This window comes from Buteo buteo, chromosome 10 (genome assembly GCF_964188355.1).
Source record: "Buteo buteo chromosome 10, bButBut1.hap1.1, whole genome shotgun sequence".
Taxonomy (NCBI): Eukaryota; Metazoa; Chordata; class Aves; order Accipitriformes; family Accipitridae; genus Buteo; species Buteo buteo.
In genome coordinates, this window is record NC_134180.1 from 20,142,209 (window position 1) to 20,167,425 (window position 25,217).

The following is a 25,217-nucleotide window of genomic DNA, read 5'->3' on the forward strand; positions in this document are numbered from 1 at the left end:
AACATTTTCTTCTTCAGCTCTTGAACAAGACGTTTTGATTTGGACTTACTTTAATGTGAGGAAAATAAGCGTTCAGGAGATTGAACTACTGATTTCTGTGATAATTGAAGCAGCAGACTTCTTTTTTTCTTTTCACTATACTTTATTTATGTCATGAATTGCTTAAAATATTGCTAGAGCAAAATCTCTTTGTGTAATTAGTGAAATAATTGTAAAGTAAGAAAGTCTCTCCCTGGGTTGGCATTTATACCATCCAGCTGGCATATGGCAAACTGTGGATTCAGATCTTTGTTTTGGCAGTTTCCCATTTTAAAACTTCAACAATGGATCCTGAAGTCTCTCTCAGTCTGTCCCCAAGAAAATGTTGATTTTTGGCAAACGCGTTTTTCAATTTCTTCTTCTCCCTCAACTCATTTATTCATTAATTAGGAAATTCCTGACCTTGTGTCCAATTTGTTCCTAGGTTCACCAAGAGACTCGTACGCAGGATACAGTTTTGGATTCATTTACTCTACAGTTCACCATTGCTTTTATGGCGATGCTCAGAAAACTGCTTCTCTTTCCAGCCTCTGATACAGGCACTGAGTGATTTTTCCTATAATAAATTAAAATACCATGGGGTAAGAATGTCATCCAGACTATTTGAAAGGTAAGTAAGGAACCTTTAAACAAAATAAAGTTCATATTGATAAGTTAGTATGCATGTACTTTGTTAGTAGTGCATATCAGATGTCTTGTGCTACAGCTTGAAGTTTAATATGCATTTTTATTTTGAAAATATCAAGAAAAAGTTGGAGGTTCTTGATAATTGTCAGAACTTTGGGAATATGACCCTGATAGATGTTCTGAGGTAAGATTACCAACATACACACTGTCAACAAGTTGGGATAGGCATACACTATTACAGCTCAGTGAAAACATGGAGTTGATGACACTCCAAGACAGAGGAACTTCATACCAGGATATTTAGCAAACTGCCCGAAACCATGTCAGAACCACTCGTGGGTGTTTCAAACAAACCTGTCAAGTACAAGTGGGTTACAGAAGGTAGTAGTTACTCTAATTACAGTAAGGGTTTGATACTGTCTTTAATAACATTTTCATATACAAACCAAGGAGAAAAATCTATGTGAAACCACCATAAAGTGGGTATAAAACTTGGTAATCCTGCCCAGAAAGTCATTTGCAGAGGTTCCCTGTCAAACTGGGAGGCTCTATTGATTATGGTTTGGGATTGTCCTGGGTTTTGCTCTGGTCAGTGTTTTCATAAAAGATGTGGATTATGATACAGAAGGTTTGCTTATTAAGTTGTCTGATAAAGCAGGGTTAAGTGCAACTTTTGAGTGTGTTAAAGACAAAATTACCCTTATAGGTGAACATAACAAGTTGGTGAAATGGTGTGAAAAATATTGGATTCAATTCTGGAGGGAATCATTCAGTTTCTGTAGTCTCAGCCCAGAATAACCAGCAATCAGGTGGAACAATAGTTCCAGTTTACAAAGCATTGGTTATATCTTAGCTGGAATACCTAGTTCACTTTTAGTTCTGCACTGCAAGGAAGATTTGGATCAATTGGAAAGAATTCAGAGGAGAACAATGAGAATAATCACAGGCCTAGAAAATATGGCTTGTGAGGAGAGACTAAAAAAGTAGGGCTGTTCAGTCAAAAGACAAGCAGAGGAAACAGGACACAGCAACAGTCTTTCAGTACAAAAAAAGAGAGCACGCTGTTCCCTGAGGCCATAGTAAACAAGTGAGGAAGTCATGGGTTTGACCTGCACCGAGGAAGATCCGAGTCAAACTTTAGGAAAATATTTCTAATGATAACAAGGCAACAAAGCCTTGGCATAAGATATCCACTGGAAGCCATAAGGTCTGTTTTGGATCCTTAAAAATAGGTTAGAGACAAAAGTGCAGTGTGACATGAGTCAGCTGATCCTATCTTAGACACAGAAATAGCCCAAATGATACCTGCATCGTTGTCCCTTCCCATTCTGTTTTTTTCCATGTTTCTATTACTTCCTTGAATAAAATAATTGCCAGCAACTGAGCTGTGTGTCAAACTATACCTGCGCATATATGTATCTATACACATATAGCTATAAAACGCAAGTAGGAGTAAACCTTGGAGAAACTCAAATTGTAGCATACACTTTGGAATATGCTTTATGGAAGATGAAGACAAAGACTTTGCAATAACACTTCCTCCACCCATATTTTACAGTTTTGGAAATGTCTGTTACAAAATCCTGCATCAGGCAGAAACAATTTTTTTCAAGGGACTCATTAATCCTGAGGCCAGCAGAAAGATCTGGCAGAGCATATATTCTTCATGGCTCCAGGTCTTACCAGACAATCATGAAAATTCTAACTTTGCCACATCTGTGCTTATAATTGCAAAGAGATAATTACTTTTTGCTGGAAGGAGGAAACGCACGTTCATGAGTGAGTAAGCACAAGAAAATAAATTGACCATCTCTATGTCATTGCAATTAAAACTCATGCTTCTGGGCATAAATCAGTTGTCATGGAGGTCAGAAAGCCGGTTTTACTCTTAGGTACGTCAGTGTAGAGCCAGTGAGGTATATTTTAATGGATTTTTTTTTTTTCTCCTATTTTTCTTCAGTAAAGAACTGGCTTGTATTGAACTTAATGTGACCAGTGATCTGATCTAGTATGGCAATTTTTGTTGCTGTCTTAACAGGAAAAGCTCATGTAAAATGAAGGACAGAATACAGGGCAGAGCTGGAGCACATGGAAAACTGGAGACTTTAAAACAGTAGGATAATAAGCATTTGCTAACATTGGGCTAATTTGCACGTGATACCTTTCACACAGAACTCTAATTTTGTGAAGTTGTAAGACCTTGCTAGTTATTCCTTTACTGCAGACAAATTCACTATTCTGCTATTTTTCCTCTTGCCATTTGAAATGTACATATAAAATTAATACTGGCTAGGAAAAAAAATTAAAATAGAAATAGAGTTGAGCGACTTGGCTTAATCATTAAATATGTCACTCTAGCTGAGGGATATGGAATTCATAATGTGCTACATTCAGAATGGCATGCTGTAACTCAATCTTTTTAAATGTTGCTGGCCTGAAGCTTCATAGACTAGTTTGAATTTTCAGTAAAAATGTTTTTTTTAAAGTAGTAAACCCCCTCGATCCCTTAATCTCTTCAATCATTAAACTTTTTCTGAGAGCAAAGTACTTGGAAATGTTTTTCCACTTGTTTCACATGTTTTGTCACACCTAAAATAGTTTTCATTTGAAAAAAAAAAAGAAAAGAAAATCATGTACATTCTGTAGGTGATTAGTTGTTTAGTGAGATCTGGTGTGTTTATTTTATTTTATAAATATTGGAAACAGCCGACAGAGTTAAGCATTGGCTTCAGCTTCTGGGTATATCAGCCAGCCTTTTTCATGAGCCTGCTCTGCAGACTATGAGTGCTCCTTAGGCAAAGTTGTGTGAGCGGCACAGCCAGAGGTCAGGCACATGGAGCCTGTGAATGGCAAGGGGCCATGTCCTAGAAGGGCAGCATGGCAAAACTGTTGCTTGTAGCCTACACCTTCGTCCCATATTTCGATTAACACAGCCAGCCATGTGGATCCAATTGTAGGATTAGGGTCTGAATCTGGAGTAAAGAAAAACTTGGTGAAGAAATATGTCCCTGCGTGGCACTCATTTTCCTTTCATTTCCCTACTTCTACAGTCAGCTTTATATATAGGTAAAAGAGGCAGCTGCTGTTGCATTTGACTGATGGAGGTAAAAAAGAAAATCAAACGGTGGCAGCCAAGTTTTCCCAGGCAGTATCCTTGAGTGGGTTTTCTGGCTGCATGAACGTGTCTGTAGCTATGGCCACGTCATTGATATGAGCTAGGAAGGGTCGATGAGAGGAGGGAGAGCACAATTACAGGGTGTGACAGGTTAAAGTGGAGAAAGGTGATTTATGAACGTTACCATTAAGAAAGAAGAGAAAATAGCAGGTAAGATTTTGGAGATTAAACAGATGCAAAAGTAGAGAAAAGTGTGAATAAGGAAAAAGGAATTGGAAATACCTGGTATAATCAATGGTACACCCGAAGATACTTGTGTTGGCATTTGAGACAGTGTTCTCGTTAGACACACAGGCATATATGGGTAGTAAGTGTGTATGTGTATGACCATTAATCTATATAGGAAATGTGAGGGATGCTTAGAAAGACTGAAGATCAGAGATAAGGTCTACACAGAGGTCTGAGCTAAAATTGGGAGTGGAGAAAGGAGACCACAGGAGCAATGCCAAAGACAAAAGACTGAAAAAAAATTGAGAAAAAAACAGTCATCAAATTTTTCTAATTAAATAGTCATGTGCATTGGAGCAGAGAAGTCATTTCACAAAATGTAGAGAATTAAGATACAATCATAGAAAAATTTAGATCGAGAGGGACCTTCGAAGGTTATCATCTGGTCAAATGCTTCACTCAAAGGGTCAGGACATCATCCAGAGAAGAAATTGGAATAGTGGGTTTCAGAGAATTTGATTAGGTTATACCTGATTATGGACCTGATATTTGGAAGCCAAAGAAAGATATCTGGTGTTCTACTTCCAGTACATTTTTTCTGTGTTCTTTAAGATGTAAAAAGAGGATATATAATTCAGGAATTTTTCATGTTTTACCTTTTAAAATCTGTGGTAAGACTGTCAAATTCAAAGCATTAATGATCTGATTTGCATTTTTGTAGATTTATGAGCTTGTACATACAGATGATGTGTGTGCATTTGAACTGAAGTATATCCAGAGGGATCTTAAAACAACCAATACCTTTGAGTTGTTTAATTAGATCATACAAGGTCATGTTTCATTGACTTGAAAATCTGTTTGGAGCATATGATTCACTTTGGAACTGGAAAACAAATTAATTTTGTAGTCCTACAAACACTTAAGGGCTTTAAAATAGTGCTTGCTGTTGATGAACATATCCATTGAGAAGTGTATGCTGTGTCTAGTCTCCCCTAAAAGGGATTTTCTACTTTGCCTCTTGTTGGCTGCTTCCTATTTGTTTTAACTGAGGTAGGCAAGCACAGCCACTGTGCTGTCTAGTGTGAAACGGCTTCTGCCCTGGAAATGGTGCTTTGAAAAATTTCAGTCATTTGCAAGATCTTCTCATTTTGTTAAAACCAGTGTGAATCTCCACAACATACAAAAGTGACTGTATTTACATAACTTCATTGTCAGTCCGTATTGAAACAAACTGAAAAAGCCAGTAGGCTAGAAAATCATAGTTTTAATAGGCCCTATAGAGCTTAACTGAGAATGGAGACCTGAGAATAGAAAAATATAAAATATGAATGTGTGAACATACATAACATGTTTATGCTGCCTGTATTTTGAGCTGTGCATAGCATAGCTGTATAAATAGCATGAATATGATCTCTATTTATGCTGTGTATAATTACACTTCTCTATTCCTACAGTATATATTTCTACACAATTTAATATCACATTAGATACAGAAAAACAAGTCATTTACCCTGAACTATCCACTTCTAAAATTTTTTTGTAAGGCGGTTACTCTACCTGATGTATGTTTTCTTTCCTGTGTAAATAACTGTGACTTCCTATAGAGCAGATGTGGATGCACATGCTTAGACTTTGGACTGTGATCTTTCAGTCCAGTTCTGTATCAATGGGAATGGCAGAAGATCATACCTCTTTTCACTTCAACATTGGTGTTCATTTCTCTCATTCCCTCCAACGTTAGTTCTCTTGCAATGTGAAAACTCATCTAAACAATGGCTTTTTTCAAGGTTTCATATGCTTAACCCATCTTGAAGCTGGGAAGCCTGAGACCCAAACTAGCTTCACTGTTGCTAGGTCACGTAACAATCCTAATGGCAATGGGATAGCATGGACTTCAGCTGAGATTGTGTGTGCTTGCCATGGTCTGCTGGCTGCTTTATTGGGGGATTTCCTGGGTCATACTATGGGTATGTGATTTAGCTAGATAAAATCTAGGGTTTTTATGTCTTTATGTGCTACAGTTAACTTCTGTAGCTGTGCAGAATGTGTTCACAGTACAGCATTTAAATAGTTTTCTTTGTTAGTATAGGTAGTGATTTACCATGATGTTCTGGCCTCACAAACAGGCCTAATAACAGATTCTGAACCCTCTTTGTTAAGAAAAAATGGTGCCTATAGGACCGTGACTACAGCCATAATTGTATTGATCATTATGATTCTCTGTTAACACAGCCAGACTCGAAGAATTACAGTGGTGGGAGAGCAATCTGAATCAGATCCACTGAATCTATTTCTAGTGGTTAATTATCAGCATAAATTAGCTGTCTATACTAGGGGTTTTCTCCTTCTCTCTGTTTATTGAAAGTGCAAAGTTCATTGTCAGCAAGGGAAAGAGTGTGCTTTACTTAATCAAGTTCTCTACACAATCAGCAGAAGTCCTTTTCTAAGTTAATTCAAGTATTTTTTTAAAAGGGATCAGCAGCCAGGTGATCAGTAAAAGGTGAGCTTAACTTCTTTGAAACTCTCCTTGTACCTGAAAAAATCAGTCTGGGTACCTAAACAGAAGCAGGTTGTGCCTTACCTGTAGTCATCTCAGAGTTTATTTCAAACAGTGCAAATAAGAAGACATAAAAATACTAGGCTTTATCACTTGTTCCTCCTATTAGCAAACACTGAATAATTAAGAGCTAGCTGCTACAGGGAACAATTCATATAAGAGTTTTTAAGTAGTATAACACATAAAATTAATTTTGGTGCTCACTTTACCAGCTTATTTTTATTACTCAGTGTCCAAACATACTCTTTATATCCTTGAGAAGACCTTAGACCTGGGACTCAACAGTGATAATTAATTGCCAGGGAACTATAAAACTCCTGAGTCCAATCTAGCAAAAGGATTAAAGTGGTTTTTTATTTATTTATTGACAATTAAAATTGGAATTGTATATATGTATACATATATATATGTGTGTATACAAAATTGGGAAGAGTTCTTTACACACCAGAGAGTTGTGCCTCCATTCAGAGGGACCTCAACAGGCTGGAGAAACAGGCAATCTTCAGGAACCTCATGAAGTTCTGCAAAGGGATTTGCAAAGCCCTGCATCTGAGGACAAATTACCCCATCCACCAGTACACAGCTGGCTGGAAAGCAGTTTTGCCATGCTGGTGAACAAGTTGGACGTGAGCCAGCACTGTGCCCTTGCAGCAAAGAGGGCCAACAGCCTCCTGGGCTGTATTATGAAGTGTGTTGCCAGCAGGTCAAGGGAAGTGGTTTCACCTCTACTCAGCACTGGTGAGACCACATCAAGTCCAGGTCTGGGCTCCCCAGGTAGAAGAAAGAAGTGGACGTACTGGAGCAGGTCCAGCAAAGGGCTGTCATGAGGAGAGGCTGAGAGAGCTGGGGTTGCTCAGAAGTTGAAATGAAAGTAAATTTTAAAGGCAGATAAACCATGACAGCAGGACATAGCATTTCAAAGAAAAAACCCCACATTTAAACTTCTCCCCAATTCACCTGTTCCTTTCCCTTGAAGAACTCTATATTGCCTGATCTCGTGACCATGATTGTTCTCATGCATGCAGTTCCTCTTGGGACCTAATCATGTAAGTGTGAGCCTCAGCTGTACAGATATCCTGCTTTTAAATTTAAAGTGTTGTAACAAGTACAGGTGGGAAATTTGAGACATACTTGCACTAAAAAAGTTAAGAAGGATTCTTTACTCCATTCCCCCTGTATATAGGCTTGGCAGCGTTAATTCAGGAAGGTTTAGAAGATTATGTGTACATGACAGCCCTCAGGATTTCCATCATTGTGATTTTCTTTCCAACTCTTTTTTTTTTTGAAGAGCATAATGACCTATGACAACTAAGCTTTATTCTCTGTGGAGTCTGACATTGCTTCTGTTTAATGGATCAGACAGTTTGTGATACATCAGTACAAGGCACTTTCTTCCCCATGTCAACCTAGGGTACCTCTTCAATATTTCCCATCTGTGCTGACCTATGTGATCAAGAGGTCATGTCCTGAAGTCAAACCCAGAATTGAAACACTCACTTCTACCACAGGCCAGACTATTAATGTAACCCATTTAATTTACATCAAGTTGGAATTTGACATTCAATTTCTCAGTCCAGAAGCAATTATTTTTAAAGGAACATGCCAGCAATATTGCTTGGCTTAGAACAGCGAAAGTTCAAAAGGGTAAAAAACATTTCACACCATAAATAAAGAATTGATTATACTTGAAAACAAAGTTTGTAATTACTACTGACATTTTTAAGCCTAGATGAAGTGCCTTTTATGCTTTAAAAACTGATGTCATTTATGCCACTGGCATTATGGGAACCTTACGTAAGGGTCTGAAATAGTACTTTGCTGGTATTTTAAGGATCAAGAGGAAAACATGAATATTTTGCACAATGCTTGGGTCAAACACATATTTTTTGTCAAGAAAGGGTGCAAAATTCATTGTGGGTGCTTAGCCTTTAGCTCTGCCTCCTTGCACCCCCATAGCTCCATCAGCAAGGCCACTGGTGTAATCAGTAAAACCCAATACTTTGGGATGGAAAATTATGTTGTTCTTCTCGTGTGAAAGCCAAGCCTTCAAGGTGCTAACAGATTTTAACTAGGAATAGCCCTGATCTGGGTCATCAAACTACTCTTCTGTACTTAAAACTGTAGTGCTTGTTTTTTCCATAGCTCTTACAGCCCTGAGTGGACTTCGCATGACTGTCAGAAGACCAATATCCCTGAACTCCATGTGGAAGATTCTGCTGATCAAACTGTTGGTGCAAAAGCTAAAAATTGATGTTAAGAATTTGGACTAGCAAACGGTGTTCATCATGAAGTCTTTGAGAAATAGCATCTTTCAGATCAGGCTCTAATGACTGTGTTGAAATATCAGCTAAAACTAGATTTTGCTAATAAGTAGCAGATGCTACATATAGGCAGTATTTCGTGCTCCCTCTACTGGCTAATAGGTACAGAAGGAGTACAGAGAATTTTCGTGGTTCTCTAAGAGCTCTTAGATCTCTCAGAGCTCTGCTGGTACCAAAATGCTGATGCTAGTTCAAACAAATTGCATATTTTCACATATTAGGGCAACTTATACCTTTTTTTGGGGTAATACAAATAGCAGTTTACCAAGTAAAGCCCTTTACCAAGGGTGAATGAGAATGCCATCCCACTGCTGTGAGTTATTTGGGGATCTTTATATGTGAGAAATGGCATTTCAAAAGCATGTGAAAATCTGCGAGCATGAAAACAGAGTAGCTAAGCTATATAAAAACCATAACCTCTACAAGAATGAAGTGATGAATGACAATGTACCATTTATATTTGATGCCTTAGCAAGATAATAGCAGTCTGCATACTTTAGTCTTAAATAAGTTTACTCATGCATCTTGACTTTTTATCTGACTATAGGCCAATATCGCTTTCATAACAAATATATACAGGACTGGCATGCAAACATCACACATTTCCCACTGTCAGAAGCAATGCAATTAAAATAATTAATTAGTAATTAAGACCAACATAAACTCTGCTCATTAACAAGCATACACATGGCATGCTGCTAATCTTGCAGAAAGGAATGAAGACAAATCTTTCATTCTTACCAAAAAACAATCCAGCCAGAAAACTGCACTTCAAAATAAAAAAGATTAAAGTTGTGGACCTTTTTAATTAGTGATCAAAGAAAGGCTTTCTATAAGCAGAGCAATAAAATACTCTGAAGCAGCTGTTATGTATATGTTTACATATATATATATGTATTAGCGCATGTGTGTCTGTGAACATGCATTTATATATACATACATATGGTTCAGAACTACTTGCCCATGTGCTATTTCTGACTGAACTCCAGCTTCTCCAATGTCACTCCTGAGTTCCTCTGTGATGGGGGAAAAGAGGAGCAATGCCTCTTAAATGTTTGGTTGTATAATTTACTGTATTTCCAATAAACTGGATTTTAATGAGGTTCACAATGGTGAGATTATTAAAGCTGTTTTCAAAAGCATCTGTTGAGTAAAACATTGAACTATTAAATTGGGTCATTTTGTTTATCGCTTGACATTTGGCCTGAAATATTCCATAAATTAGAATGTATTGAGGAAGTAAAATATATTAGTCCCATAGCACAGGTCTTCTCTTTAGTGTCTACTTGTTAAGCACTTTCTCCAGATTAGTGAAAACTGTACAGTGTCTAGATTTAAAGAAAGTTCATTTCTGTTTGGGGAAAAGTTGTGCATCTGCTTGACTTTGCAATTTGACTGTAATTCAACATGAACGATGTAGGCCTGTACAATACAATGCTAAAAGCATATGCTGTAAAGTAGCTCCTGAGATGGGCAATCACCTTCTTAAGAAGATGAGCAAAGTTCTGCTGTCAGTTTAGTATGTGCAATACCTTTGATTTTACCAGGGTTTCTGCATGGTTATCACTTAGACCACACTTTAATCTCTACTTTCATTAGTGGTTGTCTTTGCCATTGGATGTATGTGTATATGCAAGAAATGCCTCTCTTTAGGAAACGTATAGGATTATCTGTAGTGCCAGGGTGTGCTAGACACACAGAACTAGCATTGGGATGTATATCAGGAGATACACAGCAGTTTCTGTTTATATTAGGGAAATGAAGATTACTGGTTTTTCAACAACAGGAAAAGTAGGGAAAAATGTGTCCTATGTTTGGTTCCAGGCGTGTAACTTGTTGCTGGGCTGGGCCAAAGCAAGCACGAAATGAAAAGGCCAAAGAGATTGTTCAATGGGGAAAGATGGAACTGAGTGAATTCATAAACTCAGCCAAAAGGTGGCAAAACTGGATTGTAGGAGACTATAAATATCTGATGTATGCCAATTAAAAAGGCTAGGAAAGGTTTATTCACAGTATTAAGAAAGAAATCAAAAAGGTAAGTAGGCAGAGCCTGAAGGCAGCCCCAGAAGGAAAATTCTTACTAGAGATTTAGACTAGTTTTAACAAGTAGTCAATCAGACGATGGAATGACCCACCAGGAATGAGTGTCAGGAAAATAAGAGGTGCTTGAAAAGCATTATTCCTGCTGCCAAATAATATACAACTGCCTTTTTTTTGCCCTTTTTTTAATTTATTTTTTTTTAAAGCACTTTCTGCCAGGTACTGGACTTACAGATACCTTAAATCTAAGGACATTATCTGTCTGTGTGTTGCAAGATCTGTGAGCTTATGGACTAAAACCCATTCATCCCCTCCTCCTTCCCTTCAAGGAAAAAAGCTTTTCATGCTAAAAAGTGTTTATGTGCAACACTGTTCAACACAGAGAGATGTGACAGATTCAAAATATTCACTGCTTGCAGGCTCTGTCAATCACGTCGGACTACATTATACAACTTAACATATCAGTGTAACTAGAGAAAATAGATCATAGTAATGATGGGTCAGCTGTCAAATTTTAAAGCGTAAAACTCTATACATGTTCTGAAATAATATTGGTAGATGCTTTCTAGTGTTTTAATTTCATGTATTTCTAATTCAGAAAAAAACCCAAACATCTTGACATTTGTGCATTCTTTTGGTGCTGTATAATGCAGAAGTGATGGCTGTGATCTCATTGCATTTCCAGTGCAACTTGCAACAAGAAAGGGAGAGAAATTTCTTGTGTAATACATATTTCTCATGAAAAAACATACATGGGTATATCTGGGGCCTAAATATAATTCTCAGAGTTGCAAACAAATTGTTAGGTCTGGGGGTTAATTCTGTAAAGCATTGTCATTAAAAGCTCGAGGGGTCCTTTCTTAATGATCATGGTTCAGCTTTTCCAAAATTTTAACATAGATCATCATTGCCAGTAAAAATACTCTTCTGTCAAAAGGTCCCCTTGTACAACAGAAATAATAGGGACAAGCTGAAGTTTCAATAAAGCTGAATTTCATTTCATTAAAAGGAGTCCTCTGCATAGTTAGCACTCATGCTAAGTTCATATTTTGTACCTAGGATCTGAAACTATTTCAGTCTCTACTTGGAGCACGTTAAACATGGTAACTGGATCTGGTAATGATGTACAAATACATCCTCCATGGGTTGTTGTGAGACTCCACTGTTCATAAGGTAATGTCATAACTTATGATCATACTGGACCTTAGCCTTTTTTTCTGTTTTTCTGAAGTGGGGATAACACTAATGTACTTTACAGTAATGATATATGACTGAATTTGCTTGTATTCATGAAATGTTCAGACTTCAGTGAGGCAAAACCCAACCTGCAGAACACTGTGGTAAATACAGAAAGATTATCAGGTGGTATCAGTATCACTTACAGATACATGCTGCTGTTTTCTGAAGTGTCTCCCACTGAATCAGAATTCTTTAACCAGGGATAAACACTAGGTAACCATTACAACCAGAGTCAGTGCATTTAAACAATAGCTCTTGCAATCTGCTGCCATGCAGGGGGGCAAGTTAAGTCACAAGAAGATTAATTTTTGCAAAAAATGCTATTAGGCTTTCATAAAGTATCTCAAGATACAGGCTGTTATAAAAAGAGCTGTCATAAATAACACAAGTCAGCCTTAGCTGCTCTGGTGATTTATATGGCTGAAGAATGTAAAAATTAACACTTTCTTGCACTAAATGATATTTCTTACAGTTGTTGAAGAGGAGTACTTCCTGCAGTAGAAATGAAATAGAAATGTCCCATGAGTTCTATAATGGAAACTGGTAAAGGAATGGCAAATTCATCAATTTCTCCAGATATAGCCTAATTTCAGTGCTGCCATCAATGTTCTGAGGTATGCTTCCTTCATATGGCTATTATGGTACAGAGTGTGCTAATTGTGAGTTCAACCTCAGCTTTCCTTCTGGGGTACTATCCAGAGAAAGACTAATTAGACTAACGTAACAATGAGTTTGGTCTGGGAGCTAAGCTTGTGAGAATTGATTAGTGCTTATTGCAAAGAAAGCAGTTTGATCAATAGTGAATAAAGAGACAAGCAAGAAACTAGTGAGCATGCTGCATTCTTGGAGTCTGAAACCGTTTGCAAAGCTGTCCACCTCTTTCCTTGGAGTAGTCCACAGGCCAGGGCTAAAGGATACACTCTGTCATTCAAAGACAATATCATGACCAGTTCCAGAAATTAAGAAAAAAGAGGAAAAGGAAGAACTCTGTTACAAAAGTAGAGGAGGAGGCGAAAACTGAGAAGGAACCAATTCTGATGACAATGTGAACATCTCCTTACCAGGATGCTACGGGTTGAAGAAATGTTAAATAGTATTAGCAGATAGAATCATTAAAAGCCTGTCCAAATGTTCTTTCAAGATCAGAGGCTTTAGCAGAGATGAAAAAAGAACTTTTAAAGTGCTAATTGTCTTTTTTTTGTGTAGGTTTTTTACAGGCGGGCAGTGCCTGCCAGGCCCTGAGGGCATCCTGTGTTGAAGAGAGGAATATATGGAGACCACAGAGTCTGAAATGGAGATAGGGCAGCACTGGAGAAATATTTCTAGCAAAGCAGTAACTTCTTTCCCACGCTCAGAAAATAGTGACACTTTTTCATGTTTTGCTGCACAACTGCCCAGCACCACAAAGTTGATTCTGTAAGGGAACCTTTCACAGCAGTCTAACAGTGTAAAAGGGATCCTGTACTGATTGTGAATCGAATTTAGGTAGAAAAGATGCATGTTTGCATCCCTGTTACAGCCTCTCTGCAGTTCAGAGTGGTAAGAAGCCTATATATATACATCAAGCCCTAGTTCTGTTTTTCAGCGATTCACATGTCTAGTACTTGTATTTGGAATTTCGCCTTAAACCAGCTAACCTTGAATGGGTGCTTGGTAGTAGCAGCATTTTCCTTCTTGAACCTTTGCTTTTGTGGGAATAATACTTAGCTAACAATACCTCCAGACCTGTTAATTTTGAACTTGAGTGCCTGCCTTGCCTGCGGGAGAAGCCTGAGTCTCACTGAAAAGATGAGCAGTTCCCTTGAAATCGTCTTAATTTAAAAATTGTCTTGTCTCTCTGTATCTCCTCTTTTTTTATCCTTATTCTTTCCTTGAACAGTTTTGTCTTCTTCTAAGGTCTCAGAATCAAGAGAAAATAAGTGAATTAACCTGGTGTAATGGAGGAATGATTGACTACCATGGTGTGAACTGCTCAAGGACAGATGAGGAAATAAAGGAAAAAATAAAATTTGGAGTTTGAGGACAAGATGAGAACGCTGTTATTCATCTACTGGATTTGATTTTTGTAAGACTCACATCACTCTATATATGTAAGAAAGATGGCAGCTCTGTGATCATTGTACTGATGGTTAAGAAGGGGATAAAGAAACCAAAAATATATGTATGTATTTTAATCTTCCCAAGTTAGTGATAATGTGCCTACTATCCTACCCATTACTCACAAATAATATTCATGTCTGTATAATACTGTCACAGGCCAAGGGAGCGAGACGAGTACAGCTGGCTGAGACATAGTCTCCCCTGTTGTCTGCTGGGTGGTCTGCCTATAGCCGCATCTAAAGATGTGCAGGGAAATGAAAGCCAGATGCCCTGCGTGCTTCTGTTTCTTTCACCCTGGCTTAAGTGCAGAATGAGAGTCCAAATGATTCAGTTTTTAAGCACTGGTCCCATGATGTTCACAGTTCAGTAACTGGGTTGAGATTTTCTTTAGCTAGTTGAGTGTTCAGCACTCTCCCACACTGGCCATTTATCTGCCTCATCTTCTGGCTCCAGGAGACAGTTTCTTTCCCCCTTGCATATGCCAGGAATTCAATATGCATATGACACCAGTCTGATCATATCATTTTCTCTCGCAGCAGTCCAACAGACTGGGAAAAGGGCCAAGGAAATTTAAAAAGGAAAAACAGAAAACAAGACAAATAAACGAAAAGACCAAAAACCACTTAGGAATTCATGATGCCAAAGCAAGCAGCAGTGCTGCTGGCACAGCTGGCACATAGCAGATAGCAAGACACCAGAAGTGGTAAGGTCCTCAGAAGCCAGTGCTCATCTGCATGTCAGCAGGCAGCAGGCACCATGCCTACAAACGAGCTAGTGGGCTCTGCTCCTCTTATGCTCATGCTGCTGAAGCAAAATGGATGGTCTTCATCCCTGCTAGCAGCATGGTCCCACCCGCCTGGGGACCATGAGCAGCATGGCTTTTGAGGCACGAGGGGCAGGACCCGCCTGTCTTGCACACTCACCACTCCTTGGGCTCAGTTCAGCACTGGAATGTGTCACTTGATAGACCTTGCAAGTTGAGAAGGTCTTTAATTTTGACATGGTGTTAAGTTTATTACAACCTGGTGAAATAAGTCACTACCAAATCCACAGCTCTGCCCTCCTCCTTTCCCATGTGTTTTCATGAACAACGTGAAAAGTTTAACCTTTCAAGTAAGAGTCTTTTTAAAAAATGTGCAGTGCTAGAGCAATACAATATATCCATGGTATGAAAGGACACAGTTCTCGGGTAACTACTGCCTTTAGCTAGCAGTAACAAATCACAAGCCCTTTAAACGAAAGCCCAATCTATTAAAAGTACTGTTGTGCTAGGGGACCAGAAGACCAAGGTAATATAAAAAATCTAGGGCTTGCTACTGCAGAAGTACTGAGACCTCTTGAAATCTGAGTATCCCTGAACCCTTTGATTTAAAAGGGCGCTGGAGAAGTTTAACTCTTCATAGAACCTGCGCAGAAATTTTCTATCTTGGATCTGGGATGAGACATATATCCAGTGGCTTCAAAGGGTTTCTGGCAGAGATAAAGTCTCCAGACTGGGATTTTTATTTTTTTACTTTTAAGAATCAAATTGTGTAAATAATTTTGTTTGCAGATTTGTTCCTTCCAAGACTTTTAGTAGGACTACTGACTACTTTTCAAGTCACCTGAACAATCACTATCTATAACAAGATACTGCCAGATAATATTTATTCCTTTCTCCCAGCTGGGTGGGGAAATATTTTATCCTGACATAGACATGTGTTTAGCCTCCATTATCTCCTGCCCTTGGGGCTAAACCTGTAGTCCAAAAGGTAGATATTCTCAGGTTTTCAGTTGAATTACAGTAATTTGTTTGCAATCTTATCCAGCAAGTTCAAAGATGCCATTTTATGCTTGTTACAAAATTGGCTGCTTGTTGCAAAACTGGCAACCATCCTCAAGTTAACGACATCTTTCCATTGATTTCAATGCCTTTTGGATCAGGCCCTCGCAATGCAGGGTATGTGGATTATTATTTCTTCATATTACCCTGGACAGTGAAGACTATAATGTTCTGTGAGTGCTTTACTGAGGAAAGAGTCATAATAAAATAGTGAATGTGACTTATTAAAGAAAATCTTTGTTCCGTTTCAATACAAATCTGAGGCTTTATATTTAAAGCGCATTCGGGTGTTAAGGCTGGAAGAACTCCTGGCTTACAGCTGCAGAAATGTAGGACTTTGGCCATCAGTGAAATGCTCTGATACCCAGATGAAAGGATCTGACCTTTTTTCCAGTTGACTGTTAGTTCATATATATTAGACAAGCACCCATATCCTAAGTGATCCTGATCAAGGATTCATTGGCTATCTTGAATCATACTACTGCTATCAACTCTAATCCTAAATCTTCTTTAAGTCCTATTAAAACATGTGGTTTATTTATTATGAATTTGGCTATAATTGGAGAAATTACTTATCGCTGTCAGAAGTGAATGTTTGCATTCCACCCTATCAGCCTTTTGTGTCAATGCTTCCGCCACAGGAGGAGGCTGAGGATCATTTTGAGCACTTTCTACTTCCAGATTACCTGGGAGAAGGGGCGGAGACAAAAGCACAGTGCTACGGGGCAGGGGGGGGGACTGGGGAGGTTGGCTACATTGTACCTAAGGGCTGTTAGAGCAAAGCCTGGGAGTCTAGGATGCTAGGTGCCAGTTAGAGCAATCCTGCTGTTTTCTCAACAAATACGTAAATGATTTACATATGTAAAATATGACTATGTGGTATCTCACATAGGCCAGTGAAAAAGAAGAGTTTAAAATTTAGGCCCTGCTGAAAAACAAAGGCAGGGAAGGAGCTGACAAGAGTAGCAAGATTAACCTTGTTTTGCCACTATTTTGCAGCATGTTACTGAATGACAGGTCACATGCAGCTTTTACAGCTATCCCTACCTCCAGCTATCTGGGTACATTTTTTGGTAAGAATAACTGTTTTGTTTTTTTTTTCTAATGAAAGTAATATATAGCATCCAACAGGTATGTGGATAGCTAAACTTACCTAAGGTTTAAAAAATTTAATGTAATTTGCATATGAAGTCAGCAGAAATTTCAGAGTCTCTAAGACTTCTCTCAGTCATGCTTTGGAGAATCCTGCATTGTGACTGAGGAGCTTAGCTATTGAAAAAATTGAGTTAAGATTAATAGATTTACTTAGATTCAGCCATTTTTTCAGACCAGGTAGAGTCTGCCTGTACTCCCTGGGGAGTAAAAGAGTCCTCCATGTGAATGAAACCAGCAGAAGCACGACCCAAATCAGGCAAACAAGACAGCTGAGGGCAACTGATAAGGAAATGAGAAGATAAAGGCTGATTAAACAAAGGAACACCTTCTGTGTTGTCTTACCGAGTGTAGAAGTTTTTAAATTGGGGCAGGGAAATAAACTTGAGAGCTGGACGTTGCTGGAAGGAAGCGAAGACAAAGAAGTGGCATGTGAAGAGGTAAGGGTGCTTAGGACAGCCTGGGGGATACCCTAAGCCTTAGTAGAAGCCTCATATTATACTCTCTTAGGCAGAACGAAAGAACAACAGCAACACTTAGTGACAGGATAGGGAAGGGCAGTTAAGGGGAAGGGATGGAACAAAAGCAAACAAGTCTCAATGCCACTTTGAAGAAAAATAAATTGGAAGTTCAGAGTGAAAGTTGTGCTCTCCGTATACTTTTGTGCTTGCTATGTTGGAGACAGCAGCCATGCAACTCACTGGGAGACACAGGGAAGTTTATAAGCTGCTCAGGAGATGAACAGAATAAAAAAGTGAAGGCTGCTAAATTAATCCAGCTATTAATTACTTTTTCCTTCAGAAGGTACAAGAGAATGGAGTTGACAGAAGAATACCGTAGACCCAGAAGCGTACAATCAAAACCCGACTTGTTTGTGGCTGTGCTGAATAGTGCCGGTTGTGTTAAATGCAAATCTTAACACATCTTTTTTTAGGATGATGGTTATCTGTAATTTTGACAGTTTTTTCCCTTAAGAACACAGCTATGCACACAACTTGAAATTATTTTTCATTTAAGCTGTAGAATACCACCAACACGCTTACACTGCCACATTTACGCAAAACGTTGCCCTGTGCTCGGGCGAGGAAGCACTCCTGCCAGTCCCCAGTGCTGCTACGTAGAACCGCTTGAGCCGCGTATGGACAGAAGCATCGCAAGCTTGGGAGTGTTTTTTCCCGCCGCTTTATGAAAACGCGCTCTCATTTATTATTAATCGTTTTCGTTCACGTAATACAGTACCTACGCACGGTGGATTTCAAACTCACGATAAGACACCTGCTAACCGAAGCTTATGGCGTAATTTAGGCCAACGCGGTCGCCAGCGACGAAGCTCGGCGGACCAGGTGGCGGAGGAGGGCTCCGCCCCGCCCAGGGGGCCCCGCGCGCGCAGCCCGCCGCGCGCCTGCTGCTCCCCGCCTTGTGCGCCCCGCTGCCCCGGCTCCGCGCGACCCGCGGCTGCAGCGCGCGCGCGGTGGCCGCCAGAGGGACCCTTTGCGCTGCGGCCCCTCAGACCGCGGGCCGCCGCGCGGCGTTACTCGCGGCCGGGCCCACGCGACAGCCCGGGCTTTCACTTAAGGGGTCTTACCGGCAAAGCCCGGCTTACAGCTGCAGATGTAGCCCTCGGCCTCGTCGTAGCGGAAGGCCGGCGGCAGGCCTGGGACGCTGCCGTAGCGGCCGGCCCAGGAGCGTTCCACGCAGTCACCCCCGGGGAGGCAGGGGCTGCTGCTGCACTCCCCGATGTCCTCCTCGCAGCGGGAACCCGCGTAGCCTGCGGAGAGCCATGAGGAGAAGGCATTTAATCGGCGTGCTAGGTATTCACTCCAGACCGGGAAAAGCTGTTGTGAATATGTACTGTGACTATTAGATGCGCTTGGTTTCAGGCTCTGTCGTGTGCTAAAAGGCTTCCTCTGCTTCTCGGAGGTGCCGACGATTGCTTTTGGCTCTGTCAGGGCTCAGTGGCAGGACATTGCTATGGCTATTCTGCGTTAGGTAGCTGAGCTGAGCTGTGCTGTGCTGTACAGACTATGGGGTTTTGGGGGAAGTAATGTGGAGATTGATGTGGATAACAAGGAGATGCATTGTGGTGTAGATAGGCTCTCGGCTTGTGTGAAGTTTTCCCTGTCTTTTGCACCACCTCCCTACAACAGAGGAGCGCAGGGAGTATGTGGTGTTTGTAATGTGCTTGATCTGGAGTCTGAATTCCCCAATTTCTGGAAAATGCTAAGGGTTCTGCCCGATTTCTCCATTTTTAATGCACCGAGAACCGTGTAGTCCAACAACACTGTGGCATTTACTCATCACAGTGCTTGTGCGTCCCCGGTGAGGACATGGACATTAAACTTTCTAGAGAGACTTCCTGTAGCTAGTCAGTGTGCTGAAAAATTCACAAAGTCTCTCAAGAGCGCAGGGTCTCTGTCCCCCGGGAGGGAGCCTTTTCACAAATGGCTGGATATGCAAGCATTGCTGGTAGAGGAGGACACAGCCCAGGGTGTTTCACCGTACACTGCTAGACAGAAGAGCTTGTACTGGTGATACAAAGGAGATCAGTTTCCCAATGTAACATGTAGTTTAATTTTTATTCATAAACAGACAACATTTTGCATTGAAAAGTAAGGTTTTAGACTGGTTTAATTGTCATGTTAATGAAGACTAAAAAAGGGTCGGCCGCAGCAGTGATTCACATATCACATGGGTTGAAGGATTAAGCAACTGGGGGATGGATCCCAGCTTTGACTTATCTCCTGTCTTGAGTCCATAATACTGGCACTTTCTGGTTTTGCCCATTTCTGCTGTGCAGGGAAATCAATCCTTAGCTGGGAAAGAGAGCAACTTAACCATAGGGCTCTGACTCATGATGAGTGAAGCCCATCTGAACACAAGCCCATAGACTATTTTTAAGGTTATGTAGCTTCAACCTTTTATTGTATCAACAAAAACATGAGGACATTATCTACTACGCAAGGAAAGAGAGTGTTTATAGCAGAACTTAGAGCTTACCTGGCCAACAGTGGCATGTGTAGTTGTCAGCATTGTCCTCACAAGTGCCGTTATTGTAGCATGGTTGTGACCAGCATAAGGGAGTTAAGGTCTCACAGTGTAGGCCCATAAATCCAGTACCGGTACAGTTGCAGCTGTACCTGCAACACAGAGTGCAATGTTCACTCTAGCTGCAAGTCAGGAGATCGGGGCTTTGTTCCCAAACGTGCACAGGCTTCTTGTGTAGCCTTGGCTAGCAGCTTGCACAGTTTAGTCCAGGCTCGAGACCACTATCTGGTGCTCCAGGAGAGACTGCAGAAATTGGGAACGAATGAGCTTTTTCTGAAATATGTGGTTTCGTCTGGGGAAAAAACGTGCTTGTGAATTCAAATTGGTTTTGACAGATCATTTCTTCTAAGAATTATTGATTTTTTTCTTCTTTTTTTAATTTTTGGGGAAAGAAGTTTCTGTCATTTCCAATGCAATTTTTGTAGGCTTAACATTATTCACAAAACGAAAAGGAGACAGGCAGTAAGTGTGTTAGTATCGCTTTCTCTTGGACTGGTAGAAATTGAATTGGCGAAAAAAAGAAGACAATTTCTGTTTCTCGACTAAGTGATATTTTTTCTTTGATGAAAAACAATATTGTTAGAATAAAAATGTCAATTGTTTGTGTAGTTCCTGTAGTAACAGTAATACGATCTTCCTTTTGATAGCAATGTTACTATTATGGGTTTAGAAGTAAACAAACTAGTATATGTAAATGAACAATGTGCAGGTAATCAGTAATGTCTGGGGTTTTTTGTTTGCTGTTTTTTTTTCAGGTGAGCTAATTATCATAAAATATATATCTCCTATGCTTAGGTCATAAGGTATAAGGTCAACTTGTATGTGTCGTAAGACAAGACAGGCCTTTGCAAGATAACTATGTTAAATGTGCATGCTTGGATGATCTTTGTCTAATAATAATTATGAGAAACAAAAATTTATTCTTATATTTTTTATTTTACATTAAAATGATACACTGGTTATTGTACAATTGAAATTATGGGGAATCTTGCTGAACAAGAGGTAAGTATACTTATTTGATAATTTCTGTGCTTAATAGCTAAGTCTTAGACTTGGACTAAATATATGGAGAGAAAGCAAAACTGTTGAACACAAGGGAACATCAGAGAACAACTGGCTCCTGCAGTCTAACAGACCAAAAAGCATAAACGTTTTACTGCACTATTTAAGTGTACATAAGCGGAAACTTCTGGCAGGCCAGTTTATTAGTAGTATATGGATTATTCTTAAATCAAAATCAGAGATGACTTAGGCCAGGTGGCGTTTGAATTTAGGATATAAAAAGTAATGAGGAAGATGTGAATCAGAAAAATAATTTTAATTCCAAGGTATGTTCTCAAAACAAAAGTCTCTTTCTTCTGCTGTGTTTTTCACACATTTCCTCCATGTGCCTTCAGTTTGGTGCTGTTCAGCTTTGTGGTGAAAGATTTTTTCCTGCCTTAGCCCATACTCTTTTTTCCCTTTGGTCCAGAATCACAGAGCAGTGAGGAATATTCACAACTCACTGCTTAATGTGAAACCCCACGTGTGTGGCTTTTTCTCAGGTATCTTTTAAGTGTTTGACATTGCTGTCGACCGTCAGAGATTCTGGAGGGTGCCTTGCTTGTGGGCAGGCTATGACTGAGCAGGCAGATGGCCTTTTCTATTAAGAGTGATACTCTTAGATACTCTACCTAAAATATTTTGGGGGTTTCTTGTTTGATGTTCTCACAATATGCCGAAAGCAATATGTGCAGACGTTCTTTCCTATGCAGTTGATAGAGCATTGAAGGTCCTGGAAATGTTTCCTATGGAAAAAAGGCCTGGAGCATGCAGAGATATCCTCTGTGCCTGTGCATACCAGGTTCCGTAGGTCCAACTAAGGCATCTCTGTCGATTGTTGAGTTTAAATAAGAAAGGTACAATAATGCGAAACTGGATTTTTAAAAGATCAAGTTCTGCTTTGTTGCATTCATGAAACATCACTGGAAGATCAGACTGAAATTTGGGAGAGAATTTGGTTCAGCGTTTGTATTTACAGCTTTTAACGCTAAATGTATCGCCTTGCACACTTGTCTGAGAGCTGGTGGTATGCACAAAAGCCTTGGCTGTACTGTAGCATTAGTCAGAAAAGGAAAACTACTGTTAAAAGATTACAATTCTTCATTTAACCCCAAAAATATACAAAAGAAAAGAAACTGCTAGACACCCTTCTGTTTTGAATTGCTTTGTCGTCCAACCCTTTTCATCACGTAACAAATGTGGCAAGAACTCCAATCGTTCCCCAGGCAACCTGCAGTATTACAAGCCAATTAAAATTGCTCTTTTACCTCAGCTTTAAAAGCTAGGAGAAAAATGAGTAGGATTAAGTCTGACCTGAATGAGCATCCTGGTTACTCACCTCATGTGTGTATCCTCAAAGGGCTTGCAGGTTACTAAGAGGGTCTGCTGTGAACTAGTCAGGTGCAAGGTGACCTCCCTCTCCCTGCTGTCATGCTTTAGCTACACTGGAAAATAGTAAATTGCTTTGTCCTGTTCAGAGTCATTCAGCACTGCTGAAAAGGAGCTCCACAAGGTTGGTGCCGTGTCACCATGCTGTACAAAAGCTCGTTCCCAGAACATGATCTCTTCCCCCTCTCATTCAAGGCAAGCATGACTTTTGTTGACATGACTTCTGGGCTGATTTTGGGGGTACTAAAAATCTTCAAAACTGCTGTATAAAAACTGGAAAATACACGATAAAGGACAAATCATACTGGCAAGAGGAGCGCCTGCATGAATACACTTACGAACTTTCAAACTGAGCTTATACGTATGAATTTCAGTTTGATAATCTCATGCTTAGTATGCAAAGCCAGTATTGGTGAATGAATGCCAGAGATCTGGCTGCCTGGGCTGCGCTTGGACCTCTGTGTAGGACTACTAACAGTAGGTGGAGAAGCTTACTTTTCTGTTGCCCTGTATTCTCTCTTTTTTTTTTTTTTTTTTCCCCTCTCCCATGGACTATGGGTTATTTTGAATAAGGAGGTGTTGTCCTATATGCCTGTAAAATTCCTGACACATTTCCTAATGATATGTATCACTATGGTTACTATTATTACAGTTTTCCTTTGCCTCTCTTTTCTAATGCTTCTATCTGTTGGTGTGGGCAGCTGCTGTTGGCAAATTCAATTTTATAGACTCTCACATCTCTCTTGGAAACTAAAGTTTGATAAGTATTAGAAACAGAATCCATCTCTAAATGACAATCCTCAGGGCCAGACAAGCAACACGTGGTAAATATTTAAAGTGAAAGTACAAATGTGAAAAATGTACTTCTTGGTCAATCTTTGTCATAAATATTTTGTCATCCTATTGGCTCTGACACCAGACTTGTGTTCTTTAATCTTTTTCAGATTTAAACTGAAAACAGTGCAGGATCAAGGAGTGACATCCACAACTTGAAATGAAATCAGCTACCTAGCAGTGCAGGCTCTGGTAGCATTCCCATCTGCAAACAGAGGAACTACTAGTACCTCACATTAGTGTTACCCAGCTGTAGAAGACATACCTGTTGGCATCGTCCATGCACTGTCCCCCGTTGAGGCATGGCTGGCTGACACACTCATCGATGTTGGTTTCGCAGAGGTCACCAAGGAAGCCTGGTGTGCAGGAGCAGGCGAAGCTCCCCAGGGAATCATGGCAGGTCGCACCATTCAGGCACGGCTGTGACGAGCACTCATTTATTTCCAGTTCACAGTTTATACCTTCAAAAGCAAAGGAAACAAGCAAACCCCAAACTTAGGAGATAGTTTTGGAGATCTCAGCAAGGGCTGTTTTAAGTACAATATTCATGTAATTTTATTTTTTTATTATTTTTTTTTATTTTTAAGAAATTGCCTATTTTTAAAAGGCATTTCCTCCTCAGTGTGCATTGCAAGACTTGTTTTTTCAAGGCTTGGGAGAATTTACAAAAGAACAAACAAGTTGTTATTCACAAGAATAGGTACAATAACAACTTTTTATGTTAGCTTGAACATGGAAACAGAGCAAACTAATTTTCAGATTATTCAAACCATGCTACTATCCTATTTGTATAATACAGAAGTGAATAGTAATTTAATGACCTCAGAAGAGTCCATTTAAAGCTGCACAATGAATTGAATTCATTGGGAAGCTGTCTGTTTAGCTGTCTTTTATTGCTTAATTTTTTTTAAAGATTTAGCAATGTGTAAATAAATCCATCTATGATGCCATGTTTGCGAGAGGTCAGAATCTTGGAGCTGCTCTTCAGAGGTAATTGATGGAACTAAATCAGTTCTAACATTAGTTTATAGCTATTTATGACAGTTGGCAGGTTAAACATACACTCCTTTTTCTTATCTCTAGCACAGTCCAGGAGATACTAAGAAAATTTCATGATTAATGCCTTGCAGCTCCTGGTTTGATTATTTCAGGGTCTGGTATGCTTATGCACTTATTTAGTATTTTGAGTAAGAGTGATATTTTTTTAAAATAATTTTCACCTGCCAAGTCAATTTGTTTTAACAGCTACCGTATCAGCTACAAAGCATATACAAAATGCAAAATGATAACGAAGAAGGTGCTTTTAAGTGGACTTCCCTATCTTTTATTTGGCTTACCAAAGTAGCTGAAGTACTGTAAATAGTTTTCAGGGGAGTTTCCTACTTGAAAGAGAATCTGCAGCCCTAAGAATGGGTTCCATTTTTGTGGGGAGGTGATGTTCTCAGTACAAGATGATGGGACAGGCTTTCAAAAGGTGGGAACAGACATGTTTTGATGATGGGTGTTATCTTAACAATATATTTAGGAGCTCAACTCTAATTCTTCCTCTATGCTGTTTTTGCCAGCTCTGTCCTGCTGTGAAATTTGTACATTCTAACTCGGAATGTCTTTCTCAAAACACTGAGATTGCTAATATTTAGCACTGTTACTTGATTACTAATTTATTTT

The 25,217-nt window shown here is 39.6% G+C and overlaps 1 protein-coding gene across 1 annotated transcript in view; it reads right to left on the reverse strand.

Moving 5' to 3' along the window:
• The window catches only part of CRB1 (crumbs cell polarity complex component 1), a 108,991-nt gene that overhangs the window by 43,319 nt on the left and 40,455 nt on the right, over positions 1–25,217 (reverse strand). Inside the window, 3 exon segments of the mRNA XM_075037429.1 lie at positions 18,826–19,008; positions 20,238–20,377; positions 23,815–24,010. Coding sequence (XP_074893530.1) covers positions 18,826–19,008; positions 20,238–20,377; positions 23,815–24,010 — 519 coding nt within the window.